This window comes from Talpa europaea (genome assembly GCF_964194135.1).
Source record: "Talpa europaea genome assembly, chromosome: 11".
NCBI classification, from domain to species: Eukaryota; Metazoa; Chordata; class Mammalia; order Eulipotyphla; family Talpidae; genus Talpa; species Talpa europaea.
In genome coordinates this window covers 72,791,977-72,812,316 of record NC_140078.1, presented here as the reverse complement: position 1 = coordinate 72,812,316, position 20,340 = coordinate 72,791,977, and the positions used below count along the sequence as shown (strand labels likewise).

The following is a 20,340-nucleotide window of genomic DNA, read 5'->3' as shown; positions in this document are numbered from 1 at the left end:
CTGTGTGGAAGGCAAGAGCTTGCCTCAGAAGGAAAAGCTTAAGAACAGACATGAGAGGTGCCAGTTTGATGTTCACCCAGCTTCAGGCTGCCACCCTACAGGGTGCAGAGAGCACCCACACCTCAGCACACAAAGGAAGAACCTAGATGCTGCCCTGGGCAGACCAGTCACTGCAGGTTCTTTCAAGCCAGCAGAGTAAGGAAGACATCATGGTTCTGGTGGAGAAACAAGATTCATCCATCACCAACCACCAGCTACCTCCACCCAAGACACCTCACATAGCTAGTTAATCCTGTCTCCCTGCACTGCCTGGTGTGGGCCACAGGAGTGCTGAGGGGTCTCAAGATGGGGGAACCAGTCAAATCCCAGGGGCACAGTCACACAACCTTGTTGTTAGATACCCCATTCCCTAGTCCCGCCCTCTACCCCCCCACTCCTTCCATTCCAGGAAAAGCCACACATCATATTCCACCACCACCACCCCCCCACTTCCCATCCATCCAGGGTCTGATCAGGGCTGAGGGATTTCACCCTCAACAAACTTAGTGTGTGAATTTGAGGAAAGAGTTGATGCTTCAAGGCCTCCTTGCTGCCCCTCCCCATGGTGCCAGGGCAGCAAGGAGGCCCCTGAGGCTGGAAAGTGCTGCCTCCTCCCACACCGGGGCCAGGCAAGTCTTATTTCCACTGCTTGCCGTCCTTGCCCTGTCTTGCCCCGCCTGCTGCACTGAATGAATGGAATGTTTCTTTGTAAAATTGGGGTATGGTCCTGAGGGGACCAGGACATGGCTCTTCAATCTCAGGTGTGTTATGAATAATGTTCTAGTCCCTTCCATGGGTGCCCTTGCTGATTTATTCATTGAAATTGACTTGATGTCCAGCACCTGACTTGGGATGGACTGCCTAGAGGGGCAGATGCAGGTTCCACAGAAGGCAGGGGGGAGCTGCAGCTCATCATTGTCATTTCTTCAGTTGTTGAACCCTGTGCCTGGAGTGAAGGAATCCTCCCACAGGGGCCTGCAGGCCAGCAGGAGCAGGAACTTTAGCCAGGACTCCTTCTGCACATGTGCACAATGACAGTGCAGGGAGGGGCAGCTGTGGACAGGCTGGGTCAGGGAAGCCTCTCGTGGGGAGCAGTATTTAGGCTGAAGGCCTGAAGGACAAGAACACTCTTGCCCTGGGGAAGCATGGGGACAAATCCAGGCAGAGGACACAGAAGCAGCAGTCCTAAGGTGGGGAGGTTTCTGCAAGAGCCCCAGAAACAGCAAAGTTGGTCCGAGCAGGGAGTGGAGAGAACACAGAGGGTGGGATGGGGAAGCAGAGGGCCTGGCAGAGAGATTAGGGCCCTGTGGGCCAACGCAAGAGCTTGAGCTTTATTCCAGATAATTTTCAGAGATGCCATCACAAGCAGGGCTTATTTTACAAGGCTCCCTCTGGCTGCTTTGTGGTATCAGCCGGGCCGGGGCAGAAGAGGTAACAGGAGGGAGGGAAGGAGGCTGGGACAGGCCTCAGGCCTGGGTAAGTGGACTTCTCCATGGACACAGGAGAAAAGCTGATGTCCAGTCCATGCTGGGCTTGGGACTGACACAAAGTGTTGATGGGCGTGGAGGGAGGCATCAAGGCCCTCCTGAGTGTGCTCTCTGGGTACCCTCTTAGCACACGGTCTGGCCTGTCATCTCAAAATGCTTGGGGACCCTTATCTCAGACCATCACCACCACCCTTAGTCAAGCTCCTGACTGCCCATTCCTTTAACTGAGGATTATGGTCTTGTGGAGGGAGAGTAACGTTTGTCTCCACCAAAATGATGAAACAAGATTAGTTTTCTAGACAATGGAGTGATGTCTCTTGGCTTCACCTTATTATCACTGGAGTTCTGTCAAAACAAAAACGCTGACAACAAATAAAAGCACTGAGTGCTTTTTCCAAACTGTAGCTACTGTTCAAACTGTAGTTACTGCTCTAAATGTAACAAATTGCTGGATGTCACTGCAGTGCCAGCAGGCACAGGCCAGCTTCTCTATCGATTCAGGCAGATGGATAAAGGAGAGCCCTGGAGGCCTTGGTGTGTTTTGTTTTGTTTTTTCAGGCTTTAATGCTCTTTCTATGTCAATTTTTGGAGGGCAAGCCTGCATGCTGGCAAGGCAGGGAGGCCTCGGGGCCAGGAGGCTGATCGGCCTCCCAACCCTCAGTGAATCTTTACTCTTTCTTTATGGGTTCTCTCTGGCCTTCTCTTGTGGTCTCCCTCTAGTAGCTGTTCTACTGTAGCCGTCTGTCTCTGAGTGACGCCACCCATACAGCACTGCCTCCAGGCTCAGGTGTGCCCACTTATGCATGCCACACCATACTCCAGGTGTCCACAATCAGGCACCCGTGCCCTGCGCCCATGCTCCCAAGCGCCTCCTGCGTGATAGGCCACAGGTGATAGCTACAAAGGCTAGCAGTGTAAAAGCCTGACTATTTCACTTACCCTATAGTCATCCCACCTGACCCTGTGGATCAGACCATCTCCCAGATCCTGGGGGTGCAATGCTCAGCCAGGGACACCAGTGGAGGTGGTCAGATATGTGACTCAGACACCTGCTCACTGGTAGGCCATTTAATCTGGGGGAGTTTGTTGTCCTCTCAAGGTCAGGGCCAGCGAGACCCTTTGCAGCCTGTCACAGAACTGCCTGGGGACTATCAGCGAGCAGTCTCTCCCCTGCCCTCTCTCTGCAGCTCAGGTGATCCCAGAAAATTCTAGAACCCAGCCAGATGGATGGAAGGTCCCATACGATGATCTAGTAGTCCTCCATTTTACAGATGGTAACACTGAGGCCCAAAGAAGTTCAATAACTTGGAGGTGAGGCTCAGGCAAGGAGAAGCCGGGGCTCCTTGCCCACAGTCTGTGAGCGACTACAGGTCGAGGAGGCCATATCCAAGGTTGGCCCAGCGGCAGGAAACCACCAGCTCAGGAGCCACTCCATCACCCTCACCTTACCCCAGTCAGGGCAGCCGCCGGCTTGCCCTCTTGCTCATCAACTCCAGGTGCCGCCTCCAGGGCGCATCTTGCCCACTGCCCCTTGGGCTGTGCTTGCTCCTCCAGGAAGTCCACCGCGGCCTCTCTCATTTCTGCAGTTGATCTAGAAAAGGCCAAGCTACCAGAGCTCCTTGGAGTCCCAGCGGCTGGGCAAGCGGTGCAGCCTCATGTCTTCCTTCTGGATGTGCTCGTAACAGGACTGGGGGAGAGAGGCCAGGCTGAGCCCAGCTGGCTTTTCTGCTCCCAGACACAGGCACAGGCTCTCAGGCCTCATGCCAGGATATGCCCACCTCCCAGGCCCGCCAGGGCTCCAACTCGGTCCTCAGCAAGGAAATGAGGCCTGTGCAACAGGATGCAGCCTAAAACACAGGGCCCTGGTGTCCCTATGACTGGGATGCACTATGGCCCCCCGCCACGGTCAGAACCAAGGGCTCTGTAAGGACCCTCCCCATAGAGACACAGGAGAGCCTTATCTCCGTGATGGCGTCTGACGGGAGGAAGGGGTCTGCCCCTGTAGCCAGGGCATTCCTGCCTGGCCTACTGCCTCTGCCCCTCACCTCCAGGGCGGTGAGCAGGAAGTCATACAGGCCTCTCGCGTGGATGGGGTCCATCATGTCACGGATCAGGTGGATCTCAGCTCCCAGGTGCTGGATTCTGAAGAACAACCAGCCCACAGTAAGAAAAAGGGAGCCCACCAGGGATGGCACCAAGCAGCTGGGGGAGGAGCCCTGGCCTGGATGATGGGCAGCTGGGGTATGGTGCCCACATACCCTGGGGAAGACCATAGGGCCCTCTCCTCTCTGGACCTCAGCTTCCTCACATGTACAAAGAAAGCCAGTGTCCATAGGACCTGACGTTGGGGGGCGAAGTTGGGGCTCTCCCGCAGCCCACCCCGCAGCTCCCGGCTAAGCCTGGCAGCGCACCGAGCACGCGAGACCACGTAGATGAGCAGCGGCAGCAAGTCATCCATGGGCAGCTCGTGCTCCTGGCCCAGCACCCGTGACACGGTGCTCTTGATTTCCCCGCATGTCTTCTCCAGCACCTCCAGCTTCTCCTGGGGGTCCACTGTGGTCCTGACACAAGGTAGCTGGTTCCAGACCAAGGCCCCCAAGGAGTCCCAACCAGGGGCCCCCACACTTCTGCCTCCCGCCTTCCCCGTTCCCCAGGGCATGGACTCACATGATCTTCTGCAGACACTCTGTGGCTGACAGGAAGCACTTGTCTCTGACTAGAGAGTATCTCTGCATGGTGTGGGGAGCGGAATGGATAAGGCTATGGTCCCCCCAGTTCTTTCACCCCCTTCTCCCAGGGCCAGGGCTGGCCCTGAGCTACCCCTCCATCCCTGCCCTATCACTGGCTCCAGCACAGTCTTGTCCAGAGACTTGAATGACCCCAGAGAAGTCACAGCTCACCCAGTGCCCATCGTGTGCCTCAGTTTGCTCAACAGTAAAGTGAGTCTCCAGAAGATTAGGGGTATAAAATAAAAAGGCAGATAATCATTTTCTGGCCAGTGGCCGCTGGGACCCTCCCAGTTCTGAGCACTTCTGCCAAAGGCTCTCGAGCCCAAGGTTTGCCGAAACACAAGTTCTAGGGCCACTTCCTGAATTTCTGACTCAGTAGGTCTGAGGTAGAGCCAAGAATCTGCTTGTCTAACAGATGCCCAGATGCTGATGCAGCTGGCCCGGCAGGCACTTTGAGAACCACTGGCCCAGGTGTACCACCCCCCTCCCTCTCCCAACAAGCCCAGGAGGTAATACTACAACTGCAGCAGGGAGGACTTGCATGGATGAGGAAACTGAGGCACCCATGGTCACACAATCAGTAAAGGGAAGGAGTCTGGTCACTGTGATCCAGCTGACTCCCACCCAAACGGGGAACCAGAACCATACTGGGAGCCGGGCCGCTCCTCCCTCGACCCGCTGCCTGCCTCAGCTTCTTTGCCACCTCCAACCAGCCTTGGGGACAGAGGGCTGCTTAGCAGATGCCTGAACAAACTCTGGGGGCCCAATTCAGGATCAGACTTCACCCTATCAGGGGCAGGCAACAGGCCCACCTTCTCACCTGATTGGTTGTCAATGTGAGGTCCTTGAGGGGCCACAGGTGCCTGAAATTAAAGGAGAAGGGAGGCTTTGCCAAGAGGAGGAGGCAGACTCTGAAGGCAAAGGGAAAATTCCTGGGCCACCAGGTCCCCCAGCAGGGCTGAGTGCAGGATCTGAGTCCGCAACAGCCTCCCATAGTGGGTGGGGTGTGGCCCAAGGCACCCTCCTAACACTGCTAGTGGTCAGGCCGCGGGGTGAGAGAGGAGGAGACTGCTCAGTGAGCCTGCGCAGTCTGGTGAGCAAGACAGGCGCTGGGCACCGGGCAGCACACAGGGCAGCACCTCAGGGAAACAGTGGAGCAGGGAGGCTGGAGTGGAGCCAGCTGCGCCCAGGCAACAGGTGGAGCAGGGGCGAGGGACACTTGGGAAGCAGTGGGTGACTAGCAGTGGGCTGGTGACTGTGATGGAAGAGGAAACAGGGTTGCCAGGGTTGGTGGGGAGGACCATCACTGTGAGGCGAGGAGGCTGGGGTGGGAGGAGAGTCCACACCCCCCATTGGGCAGGGATCACTCATAGTATTGATGGACCAGAAGGGCTGCGATAAAAGGACATTTTGGCAACTGAGGGTAGAAAGGAGGCTGCAACATGCTTCCTCAGCCTTCCCTTAAGGATCTCTGCCCCCTCCACACACTCTCTCAGCCCAAGAGCCAGAGCAGGTGGCCCTGCCCCCGCCCCAGTGGTAGATATGGAAGCAGACCTGGCCAATTTGGCCACACCACATCAGTGAGGAGGAGGCAGACTCAAGTGACTGCTGCCTATTTGCCACCATAAGGGGAGCCAGAAATAGGCCAACAGAGAAAGAGGGGAGTTGCTTTCCTTTGTCATGGGGTTGAGCACCTAGATCGCATCACACCTGAAATCCAGGCACTCACGGTCCCAGGGCTATATTTTGGGGTATATGAGCCAATTAACCACCACCACCATGCCACCCCTGAAGACAAGTTGAGTTGAGTTTGTATCCCCTGCTACCCAAGAACCCAGCAAACACAGCCTGGGGCGGTGGGGAGGCTTACTTCTGCACATCCAGGAACTCAAGCAGCTTGGTGTCGGGGAACAGACTCAGGTTAGCGATGCCCTGGCTGTAGACACTGTCCTCTTTCTCATGAAGGAGCAAGTAGAGAGTGAAGAGCTCCGAGTAGAAACTGGGCAGCACAAGGGGCAGCACCAAGCCATGCACCTGCAGGTCCCTGGGTGAGAGTGGCCAGGACAGGTTGGGGGCAGCAGGCAGGGGAGCTCTCAAAGAGCCCAAAGAGCCCCTCAACCCACAACAAACCGTCCCAGCCTCCAGCCACCTGCTTCCCCTGGAAAGCCCTTCCTGAGCCTGTTCCTGGCCCTGTCACAGTCAATTGCAATCTGTGGCCACCTCAGTCTCTCACTGGACTTTGAGAACCCACATGGCAGGTAGAGCAGGATTTTGACTGAAAACAAAGCCAGGGCCCTGGGTGGACAAATAGCTTGCAGCAAAGCATTCAGGGGTCACTCCAGGCAAGTCCAGTTCTACCTCCTAGTTCTCTATACTTTCCAGGACTCCAGGGAGAAGTTCTCTGTAATGTCTAACCCCATATCCCACTCCTTTTGCAACACAGTGATAGAACGGCCTCTGATCAGGAATCTAAAGGCGAAGTGTAAAGTTTCATCTCAGAGAATTGGGGGAGACAGATTTAATGACCCTCTTAATACTTCAGGTTCAGCTGCTGCCAGGACTCAGTTTCGCCAGCTATGTGCTGGGAGGATGAAGGTGCCTAGGGTAGCAGCTCACCCTCCATGCACCCGAGAGTTGGGGATGGGATAACACATTTAGAACAAACATGCCTTTGATGTGCTGTGGCAGTGCCCCCTCCCAGCGTGCCCAGGGAATAGAGGTCATGGGCCATTCACTCCTCCTACGGTCACCAAACAATGCTTGGTCAACAGCAGAAGCCCCAAACACTTCCCATAGAAGCACCAGTTTCCCCCAAGGGAGGCCACAGGATCAAGGTGTGAGATGTCAGTGCATGTGAGTCTGGTTGCACTAGCAGCAAGGAGCCCACCGATCCCATGGGGGCCTGGGGCGGTCACCTTGTCTCTGCATCTGCATCTTCCTCCGGCTCCAGGCCCTTGCGCTGTAAGGCAACATTGAGCATACTCCTGCAAACCAATGAGAGGAACAGCATGGAGCCCAACCCTCTCATCACCAAAGTCCAAGGCAGGGGACTCCACCTCCCAGACTGTGGCGCATGAGGCAACTGCCCGAACCTCAGCGGTTAGGAGGCTGAAGTATAGACGTCATCCCCAGGGTCCAGGCAACCCCGCAACAGAAGCAACTCGGGGGCCTTCCTGGTGGCACAAGGGATTAAGATGCCTCCTATGAAGCTATCCCCAGTCTTTGCAGCATGAGTTCGATCCCCGGCCGGCCAGGGAGCCACCCACGTGGCGCAGCAGACCTCTCCTGTCTCGCCTGCTGCTCCCCTCAGCAGTGTATTTCAGTAGATCCGCCTGTTCTGTTCCCCGCTCTGTCTCTGGTGAATCCTCTCACCCCCCGCACCTCTGGTCTCTACCCCAGTTCTTACATGCATCAATAAATAAATCTTTAAAAAAAGAAGCAACTCGGGTTGAAGGCCCTATCTGTAGTGTTTATGGGGTCATGGCTCAGCTGGGAGTGGAGATGGGGTCTGAGACAGGCTCAGGCTCAGCTTACAATGGGGTTAGCATTTCCTGAGGCTCAGGGCTCAGCTCCAGGCCTGGTTGGGGCTTGAGCTCTGGCTGTGGCCAGGCCTTGGATCATCTCCCCACCCTCTAGCGCCCTTGCTCACCAGCTGCATACTGACCAGTCCACCCTCTGGTTCTTTCTGGATCTAGCCCTGAGGTAGAAGCACCATTCCTGCTTAGGGTGCCAGGCAGAGCAGAGGCATGGAAGGGCAGAGCCCTATCTTCTGGGGTCACTGGGCGATGCCTGTCCCCACGTGCCACCAAGCTCACCTGTAGGCCACCCAGAGTTCCTGGGCATGCTGTTTCACCTCCTCCTGGGCTAGCCCCTGCAGGTGCTTGTTGGCCCCAATGCCAGCATAAGTAGCCTGGAAGGTCAGCATGAGCGTCTGGAGCAACTTCCCGAGGGGATGCAGTGAGTTGTTCAGAGCCTGGGCCAGTGCAGACAACAAAGAGACACCCAGCATCAAGGGCATGCTGACAGGCTTCCCAAGGTTGCTCCCATTGCACAGATGGGAACACCAAGGCCCTGAGAAGGGACCCACAGGCCTGTTCCCTCTGGTCAGCACTAGGGGACAGTAAGATGGTCGGCTCCCCATAGGCCACCCTCCCCCAGGGCCCTCACCTTCCTGAGGCACTGCTGCAGGGCCTCAGGCTCCCGGTGCTGCAGCAGCTCCTCCAGGATGTCTTCCATTCTGCCTGCACTGTCCTCAGGGTGGGTCCTGGGGCAGCATGCACATGCGTCTCACCTACCCTGGGCCCAGGGCGACTCCAAGGAAGTCTTCCTCCCCGTCCCACTCTAAGCCCCCCCAACACTGGCCCTCTGCATGCCCCCATGGGTGTGCACGCGCACACACACACACACGCCAGGACCTCACCTCTCACAGCACAGACACTCCTGGGACTTGCGCAGCTCCCTCTGGCTGGGCACATGGAGTCCCAGCAGGGCCTCCTGCAGATGCCCAGGGCAGCCAGCTCTCACAAATTCCCGGAAGGGGTTGTAGACGCCCTGCCAGCGGCTCTCCACGGGGAAGGAGCCCAGACCCAGCTGCCTGCGAGGGAGGCATTGGGAACAGGAAGTGGGGGTGCAGGGGTGGTGGGCAGGAACCCGTCCAGACTCTTGGGGAGGTGGGGATACCCAGAGTCAGGGCCTAGGAAGGGTGGATGGATAGATGTGGATGGGGGACGATCTCCAGGGCTTCAATAGGGAAAGAAGAGGCAGAGAGGGGAAAAGAAAAGCAGCAGAAGACAAAGGACACGCTCCTGGAAAGGAGATAAAAAGATATGAAGAGCCGAGTCCAGAGAGTGGGGTCTTGGCCAAAGAGAGACCAGTGCCCAAGGCCCAGGAGTCCCCTGCCACAGGACCCAACCTCCCTCCCACCACACCTGGTTCCTGCCTGAGCTTGAGGCTCTGGCTACGTGTGTGTCCCTCCCATGTCACATTCAGGTTTTCCTATACCTGCACCCTATCCCCACTGGGTCATGCCCCCTAGGGTTTGCCACTGTTAGTGCCTGCTGCTGGGGAGAAGAAGCATGCAGGAAAAATGCATCAAGGACTCAACTCCACCCTCTCCCTGCACCTGAAATGCTTCTGGGAGCATGCCCCGAAAGAACCACCACCCACAGATTCCCTCATCAGTAAAAACCACATCTTCCTCAACAGACATAGCAAGAGTCTGCTGAGCTACAGTTTTCTAAGGAAGAAATTTGTCCCCGTGGGGTAGAAGTCTATCCCCACCATCCTCAAATACCCCATGATAATGCCAGTGATTCCACATAGCAAGTTTCCTTTTTCACCTCGGCTGTCAGGGAACTCAGCCAGGCCAATGCTCAATCATAACCATTGTAGGACCGATCTGCGTCTCCTTTTCTTTTCATAAGCTCAAGTCACACTTCCATTTTCTATTTTGCTATTGTCTGCTCAGTTTGTTTTGTAAACTGTCCACACCATTCCCAGAAAAATAGCAAGATCCAAGCAAAGCCTACATGTAATATTTTTCTCCCGTTTTATTGAGTATAGAATTATTGCCACAACCCTTGATTAAAAGAATCTCTGACTTGAGGGGCTCATGCCCTGGGCTCTCTTAATTCTCCAAATGGGTAAGAGAGATACAGAAAAACCCCTCTGATGAGGCCTGAGTCTAGGGTAGGAACACAGATACACCCCCAGGCTGTCTTGAGAATGCAGGGTCAGAAGGTCAGGTTCTCACCTCTTTCTGGTGCTGCTTGGATCTGGTGGGAGAGCAGCCGTGTCCAGCACGCCCTGGATGTGCAGTCCTCTCCCTGACCCGCTGACAAAAGAGCCCTTCAGAGTAAAGCCGTTGGGGAAGGTGACCTTGCCCTGGAAGGCAGGAGAGGGAGACAGGGAAGTCTGTCTGCAGTCTGCCAGTTGTCCTTCCAACTAATCACAAGCCTCATGCCTGTGCAGCCTGGTCAGAGGCCAGAGACTGATAGCTGGCCTTCCCACCAACTGCTGCATCTGTCCCACCCCAAGAGACTCATAATCCACCCCTGCAGCTATGCTGGCCACCCAGGGCTCATCTCTGATGTAGGAGATGGGGAGAGAGAAGGGACTCACAGGTCAGAGTGGGGAGAACCACCACATGGGGCTGGGGGTGGGTAAGTCCAGAGCTAGGCAGAGGCCTAGGAGGGGCAATTCCTTGTCACATGGGGTTTTCCCATTCATAGCACTCCTGGTTTCCACCATTACATGCCACAGTGCCCTCCAGTTATTACAAAACCAAAACAGTCCCCACATTTCCAAAGGCCCCAGCAGGGACACAACTGCCTTCTGGGTTAGCTCGGCCAGGAATACACTGAAGGACAGTGACACAGTGGGCACCTGCTCCAGGCACTGATGGTGATGATGGAAGGGGATTCCCAACTAGGGATCTGGTAGGGGGTCACCACCAGCACCCTCTGCTCTCAAAGCAACACACCTGTCCCCTCTTGAGTCTCCAGGGGAGGGTTGCTGTGCTCACCCACTAGAGGTGGTGAAGGTGGGAGAAGCCCGCCCCCACCTTTCCCATACACTGCCCACACCCTTAGCTCTGGGGCCAAGGGGAAGATAAGAGACTAACTAGTCCAGGCTTCAGCAGGGAGTGAGTGGGGTCTCAGTGACCCTTACCTTCCCCACAAGGGTCAGATCCCTGGTGAAGCTGCATTCATACAAGGAGTCATCTTCAAAGAGGAGGATCCCTGGGCCCTAGTGAAGGAAGCCAGAAGAAAAGGAGTGGTGGGTGAAGAAGAGCCAGGATGGGAAGGAGATGTAGGGAAAGGGGTGGGCACTGACCCACAGGCAGAGGGTCCTGGACCCTTTCCCTCCTCCCAGGATGTGCTAGGTGTGTTGCCAGTCTTTGGCGCCCTGAGACCCAGCTCCTCCTGTCCAGCATCCCCTCTCAGGAACCACCCTGGGGAACTTTGTTTTCCTGTCTATGGCTTAGAAGTGCTGTCCTAGGGGACAGGACAGTGGCGCTAATGAGGCTCCCTTGCCATATTGAGTGCCAGGAAGCTCAGAGTCAAATGGGACACAATTTGTGTTCTGAATCTATTGTTTGTAGCCATTTTCTTGCCTTCTCTGCCACCTTCAATCCTTTCCAGAACAAAGAAGAGCATCGACAAACAAGCAAGTCACAATAGCCTTGAGGCCAGAGCCCCACCGTGCGCCCAGCACCAGGCAGGGTGTCAGGAGGCAGAGGGCAAGTGCCACAGCTCAGAGACCTGGGTTGGGTCTCACGCAGCGACAGTGTGACACTGGACAGGCTCCCTGACCAATCTGAGTCTCGTGTTTGTCATTTCCGCGCTAGGAACAATCGCATCACCCGCAGGTCCACTGGGAGGATCCCATGAGATTATGATGGGTGATGGAGCCCAGAGACAGGCATCGAGTTCCGGGTCTATGAGTGTCAGTTGCTGAGGTTATTGGCATCATCATCACCACGCTTTTTGATCTTGCTGTTTCATCAAGTCTTTACATTAAGTAGTAACCAGAGTTGTCAATGGGGAAACTGAGGCCGGGAGAAGGGACTTGGCCAAAGCCAGGGTAGGTAGGTGACAGAAGCAGATTCCTGCCCAGGTTCTGGCTCCCTCCAGCATTTGGAAACCCAGCTTTGTGGCCCATATACCCCAGCAGGCCTCAGCTCAACTTCGGGGCTTCCAAAATAGGATGGGCTCCAGAATTTCAGTCTCAGTACAAGGAATGGGTAGCTCAAGACACACACAGGTCACCCCACTCACCATCATTTTGTCAGCCTGGAAGGTCCCCTGGTAGCAGACACCGGCCTGGGTGACCATGACCCCTGGACCATGGCGCTGGTCAGCCTGCCACATGCCAATATAGCGCTCACCCCTGGAGGAGGGGGGAGTGGCCGGAGTTGGATCAGAACTGTTCCCATGCACCTCTGTGTGCTCTGCTGGCATGGGGTGGAGGTTGGGGGGCAGATAAGAAGCAATGACATCGCCTGAATCCACTCAACTCAGACATAAGACCGCCAAGGGGAGCGGAGTGTAGAAGAAGGGCCTCTGCCTTGGGGAGGACATTCTGCAGGCTTCCCAGGGAAAGACAGATGGGACATGCCATTATTGCACATGCAAAGCCAGGGAGGTAGCTGTGGACAACAGATATGTGAGGATGTTCAGGGGTCGAGAAGGTTGGAAGGGTGCACAGGTGGCAACGGGTGTGGGGCAGGCAGGCATCAGAGGCTTTGAATGCCAGGTGAAAGACCAGGGCTTTGCTCATGGCCCAGAGTCTAGAAGCTGTCATCCTCAGATAGGACAAGGCTGGGGGGCATAAACTTCTCTCCAGCAGCTCAGGGAAGGTGTCAAGGTCGAGGCTCCCTCAGGCTGAGCTCAGCAATACCCCAGGGAATGGAGAGCAAGTGAGGGACTTTAGAGACTTGGGGGAAATGGACCCACTGACTACAAAGAGCCCGTGCCCTGAGACACTGTGGTCAGTGAGACCCCTCTCTGGCCCCCTATCCTGCTCAGGGGGTGGCTACGCACCACTCACCTGTCACTGTCCTCCTCAATGCCATAACCACTCCTCTGGCCTCTCTCCCAGTGGCCTGTGTACTTGAAGGGCTGAGGACTTTGTGGGGCACTCTCGAGGACCCCAAATCCATGCCTTAGGCCCTCGTAGAAGTAGCCTTTGTACACCTCCTCAGTGCTGTACCTGGAGAAGGTCACCAATGACTGGTCCTGCTTCACAGGGCTCCGGGACATGCCCATCCCAGGAGCCCACCCCTGCCATCAGGCCGAGGGTCACTTACTCACAGATGCCATAGCCACACATGCTGCCTTCCCTCCAATGGCACTTATAACAGTCAAACTTATCTTCAGAGTCCTGGGGCACCAGGCGGATGCCAAAGCTGCAGGAGGAAGGAAGTCAGCACTGAGGCCGCAGCAATGACCACCACACTCCCTCTAGGCCGCCCAGGAGAGTCCTGCCTCCAACGAGCTTTTTCAGGGGTGGAAACCACACCCCTGCCCACACACACTCCAGCATCAGCCCAGCCTTACCCGTGTTCCAGGCCCAAGCAGAAATCTCCCACGTGTTCCTGCCCATCTGGCCACTTCAGGGTTCCCCTGGAACACAGTCAAGGTCCATGGGCATCAGGCCCACCAGACCCATCCCTCAACCCACAAGATCTCAGAAGCCTGGACTCCCCTTGAGCTGGACTCTATGCCCCCACCCAGTCCTCATCTCTGAGATTTAAGACCCCACAAAGGCTCTCAGCCCTTCTGTTCTCCTGGCACAACTGCCTAACAGCCTCACAGCCATACCCCATAGGAAGAACCCTAGAATCATCCAAGGTCCCTTTTCCCCTTGACCAACAGGAAGCTCAGAGCTACACTTTAAGCTTAAGCCAAATGCCAGTCAGTGGGGTTTCTACCATCCTTCCCTCTTCTGACACATCAGTGCTTTTTCTGTCTTTTTGTATATAAGTTTCCTCAAGCCCTTTCTGGAAAGAGGCAAACATGAATGGGTCTGCTTTACAGTACAACCTTGGAAGTCCCTTTTGCTTTCTGGACCTGTCTTCCCAGCTGCAACATAGGGGGATGTCACATGTTCTTTAAAAGCCTACCTACCTGTAGGGTCATGACTTGCTACCGAGGCCAGGCTCGCCCTATAATGTGCCCTGAGGCCTTGGGAAAATCATACTAGTCTCTGGGTCTCAGTTTTCGCACCTCTAAATCAAGTGATAATGCCACCCCAGAACATCCTGGTAAGGATCCATGAAGACAGAATGTCTGCAAACCATTTCCACCACTGCCAGGTAATGCTACATGGCTTTGAGGCTTACGCTTCTTCCCTCCTGACAGTGAATGGGCAACTAACTGCTGGCCCTGAGACCGGCAGCCTGACACCTGCCCCATGCCATCTAGTGTCACCAGCATCAAGACCATTTGGCACACACCTACTATGGGCCAGCTCCTGTCCAGGAGAACTTAAAAGAGACTCTGGGGGACAAATTGACCAACTGGCCACAGGGAGTAAGAGTCTGTGGTTTGTGCCCTTAGGTGATCAGGTCCACACGGGTCCTGTCTGCCCCTCAGGCTCCCACAAGTTCACTCACTTGCCATGGGGCTTGCCCCGGGACCACTCGCCCTCATAGGTGGCTTGGCACAGCCGGCCTTCTGCACGGAAGGTGTAGGCTACAGAGCGGCAGGTGGGGGGCTTGGAGGGATCCAGGACAGCCCCTAGCACTGGGAAGTCCTTCTTCCCACGCAGGGCCTGGCATACCGCCTGGGTCACCGTCCACTGCCAGACCACCTGTGGGGACAAGGGAAACAGTCACTGCTGCTGGAGGCAGCCCATTTAGGAAGCCTTCTGGGGCAACTCCAGGCACCCACCCCCTCCACGATTCACTCCCAGCATTGCTCGGTCACTTGGGGGAAGCTCCAACAGCTCCATGCTGCTCCCTAGGGCCCTCCCTCCAGGCCTGAGATCTTTGTCTGCAGCTTCAGGGCCTGCTCAGAGGGGCCAGACAAGACAACCAGACGGGGATCAACACAGGCCCCGAACCTGGCTTCACTGAGAGAAGCATCCCACTCTCTAAAGCATTCTGATGCTGTGACCCCAGGCTGATCCCTGGCTCTCTCACCACTATCCTGAGACCTGGCACACCCATGGAGACCTCCAGGCTTGCATACTTGTGTCTTCCCGTCCCCTCCTGTCTATCACCTTTCCTCACCCCTAACCCTGCCTCCCCAATTCGCCCCTCACCCACACTCACGCTGCCCTGAGGATCCTTGGCACAAAAGGAGAACTCTTCCTCTGGGGTAAGGAGGTGGAATGTGTTCCTAGACAGACAGAGGTGATGAGCAGGCCTCAGCTCTGTGCAGGAGGGGTTGGGGGTGGGGCAAGGCAGAGCCCTGGGTTCCGGCAAGTTTCATGGGGTGGAGAGAGGGAAAGCCAGGAGTGTCAGTGGAGGGGGTCACTTACCCATCCTGCCCAGGATCCACCCACACCAGCTTCAGGTCAAAGGTGTGGACATTGTGGCCCTGCAAGATGACAGGGCACAGGTGTCGTCCAGAGACCAGCACAGAGGCTCACCTACTCCTCAGTCCAGTCTGGCCTCCAAGCACCTGCCAGCTGGCACATTCTCATGTCCCCAGGCTGCTCTGGTGTCCCCACACCAGCACTGAGCTCCTCACATGCCCACCTCACATGCCACCTTAAGGGCAGATGCTCCATCTCCATTCCCACCCCAGGGCCTGGCCAGAAACCTGGGGTCAGCCTTCCCTCCATACACAAACACCCTATTTCATCAAGGCCACCGGACTGGTCTTCTGAAAATGCACAGCTGGCCCCTGTCAGCTCGTGCTGGAAACCTCTCTAAGGCTCCTCCTGCCCAGAGGTTGCAGCCCTCACTGCTGAGTCCTCTCTACACGGCGCCATGGTCCCTCCACACTTGCACCTTCTCAAGCTCACCGCCAGCTCTCCTCAGTCTGAATCTTTGCCCATGCTGTTCCTTCTACCCTGAATGCCATACCTGCTCTGAGAACCATCCCTTCCTCCAGAAGTTTCTGGGCAGTGACCTCCTAGCTCTGTCTCTTTCTCACTTTTTTCAACCACACCCCACAACCCCTCTGTCACCCCAAGTCCTTCCCACCTGCAGCAGGACGAGGGCATCATTAAACAGCAGCACGCGTTCGGCCCGCAGCGGGGAGACAGTCACGGGCACCTCCTGGCTGTCTTGCAAGAGTCGGCGAGAAGAGGTATAGAGCACATCCTGGGGAGACCAAAAGGGAGAACCAAGGCTCGGCCACCCTGCCTCCTCGGGTCCCCTCCCCTCACACCCTGAGCCTCTCCTAGAGGCCTGCTCCAAGAAACTGGAGTGCCCCAGAGCACCCCGGGTCAGTGATGGGCACAGCCTAAGGCCTGGAGAGCCATGCCTAACCACTCCCAGCAGGGCAGCACAACTTCTCCTGAAGCTTCATTTTGTCCTCCCACACCCCGCCTGAGCCATGGCTGAGCCCACCAACTCTCACCAGAATTCTCCAACTTCATCTCTTCGGCAATTCTTGGTCCTGTCCCCTGTTCTAGTTATCTCCTGGGCCCCAGTGGATAATGATTCTCAAATGACCAGGCCCTCTCAGGACACAGGGACTGCACCCCTGCAGGGGCAGTACCTGCCATGATGGGCGGTGACATGGAGTATAATTGTCAGGGGACACCCCAATTCTACTGACTACTCCTTCCTAGAGCCAGCAAATGGACAAGGATGGGTAGACAGGACCTCACAGAGGGGAAGCTGAGGTACAGGGAGGACAGCAAGCAGCACAAGCCACTCGGTAGGTCACTGCCTAAAAGAGACTCCTTTACTAACCACCCTCAGGCCCCAAACTCACCCTCGTCCGTTTGCTCAGTGTGGACCAGAGCCCCTGTGTGGCCACAGCCTGGTCCAGCGCCTGCCCCATGAAGGACTGTAGGTTCCCAAAGACGGTGGCTGCATGCACCACCAGCTCCCGGGCTGGGTGACACTGATGGGGAACAGAGCAGCTGGGGCAGGGGGCTTGTCGAAGCCTTCCCCCACCTTGACAGTTGCCCTAGCCTGGCCTGGCCCCTACAGGAACAAGGTCTGGGTCTAAGCCAAAGTTGTTCCTTTTCTGCCTGCCAGATCCTCCTCTGGGGAGAGGCGACATGCAGGTGCTTTCAGGAGAGTCAGGACACTCACTGACTCCCCCAAATGGGTCTCAGTGACATGGGTCCTCACCCCCAGTACATGATTCTACACTGTGGGTCTCTGCTGGCTCCACCAGGCGGGGCCGTGTGTCTCAGAACCCACTCCCCAGGGCAAAGACAGATTTTTTTAAAACACCCCAGAACAGGACCATGTGCCCCGAGACCCCCGCCAGCCGCAGCAGGTCTGCCTCCTCTGGGCTGCACATGGCCAGGGCGTCGCACTCAGGGCCTTGAAAGGGGCACAAATTAGCGCCAGAGAGCACCAGTGGCCGCAGGGTCAGTGCCCAACATGCAAGACATGGCTTGGTCCTTCCCAAACCCAGGTTCCTGAACAAGGAGGGTCCCATCTCTCCCCTCCCTCAACTTCACACAGGCAACAGGCCTGGTGGGCGGTGCCAGCAGTCCCCTCCCCCACACGTCCCCTCTTCTGCTACCTACCTCCCCGATGGTGTCCCCAAGACTCAGCAGGAGGAGCACATATTGCTGCACGTGATAGGTGAGGGGCTGGCGGAGGACCTGGACCAGCGAGGCGCCCACTGGGCCCTCTGAGCTCACGCCTGACAGTTGCTGCCGCAGTGCTTTCCGCTGGCTCCGCCAGTACTGGCTGAGTGTAGGGAAGACCACACACCATCTTCACTCTCTCTTCTTCTACTCCCACACCTCCAAGCCTCCCAGGTCCCGGACCAGTCCCAGATCCTAAACCCCTCTCCCATCAGACAAACACAGGGCCCGGGCAGCTCTATCAGAAATGCAGCAGCAGTATCTCAGACTTCGAAGGGACCCCAGATGACAACCACCCACCCACCCAGAGCAGGAGAGGCCCTCCTTCCCTGCTGTGACTCGGAGGCTATCTGGATTCTGCTCACTGCCTCAGTCGGCGTCCCTCCCTCTCCTCCAGCGTGGCTCAGTGTGGAGTTGTCAGAGCTCTGAGCCTCAGGAGTCACACTGTGATACTCAGGGCTTCCCCAACCCTACCCTCCCAGCACCCGCATCTTCTCAAGCCCATGCAAGCCCATGCTCACCTCCTCCTCTTTGCTGCTTTCTGAAATGCCTGTGCCACCACACAGCTCGTGTAGGCCTCGATGTACCTGCAGGCAGCACCAGGACACCTTCAGGACAGCCCTGGCTCCTGACCCAAGTCCCTGCCCTCTCCACAGTTGCTCTTCCAGGGTGCCCAGATCCTACCCACGGAGTGACTACATCCCTGAGGGCCCAGCCAGTAGTCTGGTTGGAGGCACTGGTAACATCTACTCTGATTAACCCAACAAGAAAATTTAACTCACCAAGTCTCCTTTCCTGGGAGGCCCCAAAGCTCAGGGTGTCTAAGTCCACACCAGGCTAGTGCCCAAGCCCACTGAGGGTGAGCCCAGGTGAGTCCCACCCCAGGCTACACCCAGACCTTTGCCTAAGCCCTGAGCCAGGTGGCCCTAGTGCCTGGTGGCACTGGCATCCAGGCTGAGCCCTGGCCCGACTGGCTGGCTTACTCCACGTGGACCTGCAGGATGTGGTCAGCATGGCGCAGCAGCAGCAGGGATTCCAGACCCACGCGGTCCGGGATACGCCGCCTCTCCTTCAGTGAGCGCAGGCTTTCCTTGATCTCCTTCCAGAGCTGCTGGGAGCTCCTTTGCAGCTGCTGCAAGAGCCGCAGACACTCTCTGCCCTGGGCGTCTGAGGGCTCTGGGGCTGGGGCAGGAATACAACCACACCGTGAGGGAGGTCAGAGCCACTCTACCTCCCAGTGAACATTCAGGGGCCCCAGGGGGTCACTGAAGGCCAGCAGCACCCCACAACCCTGGAGCTGTAGCCAGAGTCCCACTCACTGGGGCCCTTGGGATAGGATAGGAAGCTGATAGGCCCCCTTGAGCTCAGCAGGCAGCACCTTGGAGAGTAAATAGGGGCACATGTCCATCCACCTCCTTACTGGGGGACAGCACTGGTGACCTAGGGGCACCAAATACACACTTTCCCTGAGTCTTGAAGGAGAAGCCCATAGTTCCTGTAGTGCCTTGACATTTACAGAGGCACATGCAGCCCTGAGAGGAAGGCACCTGCCCAAGGTCCCTGGGTCACAGCAATAAATTAGGCATCCTGTCATCCAGTTAGCTGCACCCTGGCTGAGAGCAAGATGAGAATTCAGGTCTGGGAGGGGTGGCATTTCATCCCTGTGCACAGGGAGTCTGGGCTAGGAGAGAGTCCACAGAAGGGGGTCAGTCAGCAACCTCAGGTGAGGGTCCAGTCCCTCAGAGAGGCAGAAACCAAGTGTCACACTCTCCTCTGAGGCGGAGAAAGCTGCGGCTCAGAGGGTGCAACAAGCTAGGACTCCTGTCCCTGGAATGGTTGCCGGGCCCCCCACTCCCACCCCACCACCACACCCTCAACCCCAGAGAACAGAGACTCACCAGCTGCGAGCAGGGGCTGGAGGACAAGGCTGTTGATGCGGTCAAGGGTGGCCGAGAAGAACTCCTCCAGCTGCTGCAGGTTTGTCTCCTCTGGGCTGCACATGGCCAGGGCGCCGCTCTCAGGGCCTTGAACAGGGCACAAATTAGAGCCAGAGAGCACCAGTGGCTGCAGAGTCAGGGCCCATTCTCTCAGGCTGTGTGCCCAGAGCAAAGGACCATCCACATCAGAATTAAACAATGAGCCCAGGTCATCTCAAAGGAGAGACCCTGGTCTGGCCACTGGCCCCTGCCCTGCTTTCCACCCGGGCCAGCTGAGAGGAGCTCAGAACTGCGAAGGGAAACATCTCTTATCCCAAAAGGCAGATGCTCCTTAAGCCCAGTCCTGGGTTGCTCCCTTCCCTGATCCAATACTGACCTTGGCTCCCAAGGGCTCAGAGTAAAGTCTAGTGGACCTCTGACCTTGCCCCTCTCTATCAAGTCTCTAGAAACAAGAGCATGCTGTCAGAGAAACCCAGTCTTGTTCTCCAGGTCACGGCCCAGGACACTGTGCCTCAGCAGGGTTGTATAAGGAAGGGGTGGTCTGCTGGAGTCATGAAGGATGGGCAAGAAAGGAGGCAGAGAAGACAAGGCAAGCAGGTGGGGGAGACACGAGCGCAAAGGCTCATGAGCATGAGGGCCCAGGCTCCATGAATGGCCCATCCAGAGACCCTAATAGCCAGCAGAGGAGCCAAGGAGGCCCTCAGAGCAAGTGAGTGGCGGGGCCCAAAGCCAGACTTGGGCAGGACTTGTTGACACATGTAGAGGAGAGAGTACTGCCCAGCAAGCGGGTGTGGGTGGGCACCCCAACCCAGCTGGCACTGCTGGATGGGTCCAACTCCAGACATGGGGCAGTGAGGGTGGGCAGGTGGGTTAGAGACTTTGGACTTCCTGCCATGGAGGGAGGGACCTCCCCACCAC

The 20,340-nt window shown here is 56.8% G+C and overlaps 1 protein-coding gene across 1 annotated transcript; it reads right to left on the bottom strand.

The window, feature by feature from the left end:
* Positions 1-3,132: 3,132 nt before the first annotated feature.
* ALS2CL (ALS2 C-terminal like) lies at positions 3,133-19,486 on the bottom strand (the record flags this gene model as incomplete). Its single annotated transcript, XM_084248387.1, has 25 exons — positions 3,133-3,213; positions 3,572-3,668; positions 3,938-4,087; positions 4,194-4,255; positions 5,076-5,118; positions 6,126-6,299; positions 7,171-7,239; positions 8,071-8,228; positions 8,423-8,519; positions 8,676-8,849; positions 10,008-10,138; positions 10,925-11,002; positions 12,034-12,145; positions 12,806-12,967; positions 13,065-13,163; positions 13,315-13,380; positions 14,373-14,569; positions 15,033-15,099; positions 15,242-15,300; positions 15,912-16,031; positions 16,651-16,782; positions 17,423-17,588; positions 18,007-18,072; positions 18,469-18,667; positions 19,384-19,486. The coding sequence occupies 25 exons, from the start codon at positions 19,484-19,486 to the stop codon at positions 3,133-3,135; spliced, it is 2,862 nt and encodes a 953-aa protein (XP_084104513.1).
* Between the last annotated feature and the right edge of the window lie 854 nt (positions 19,487-20,340).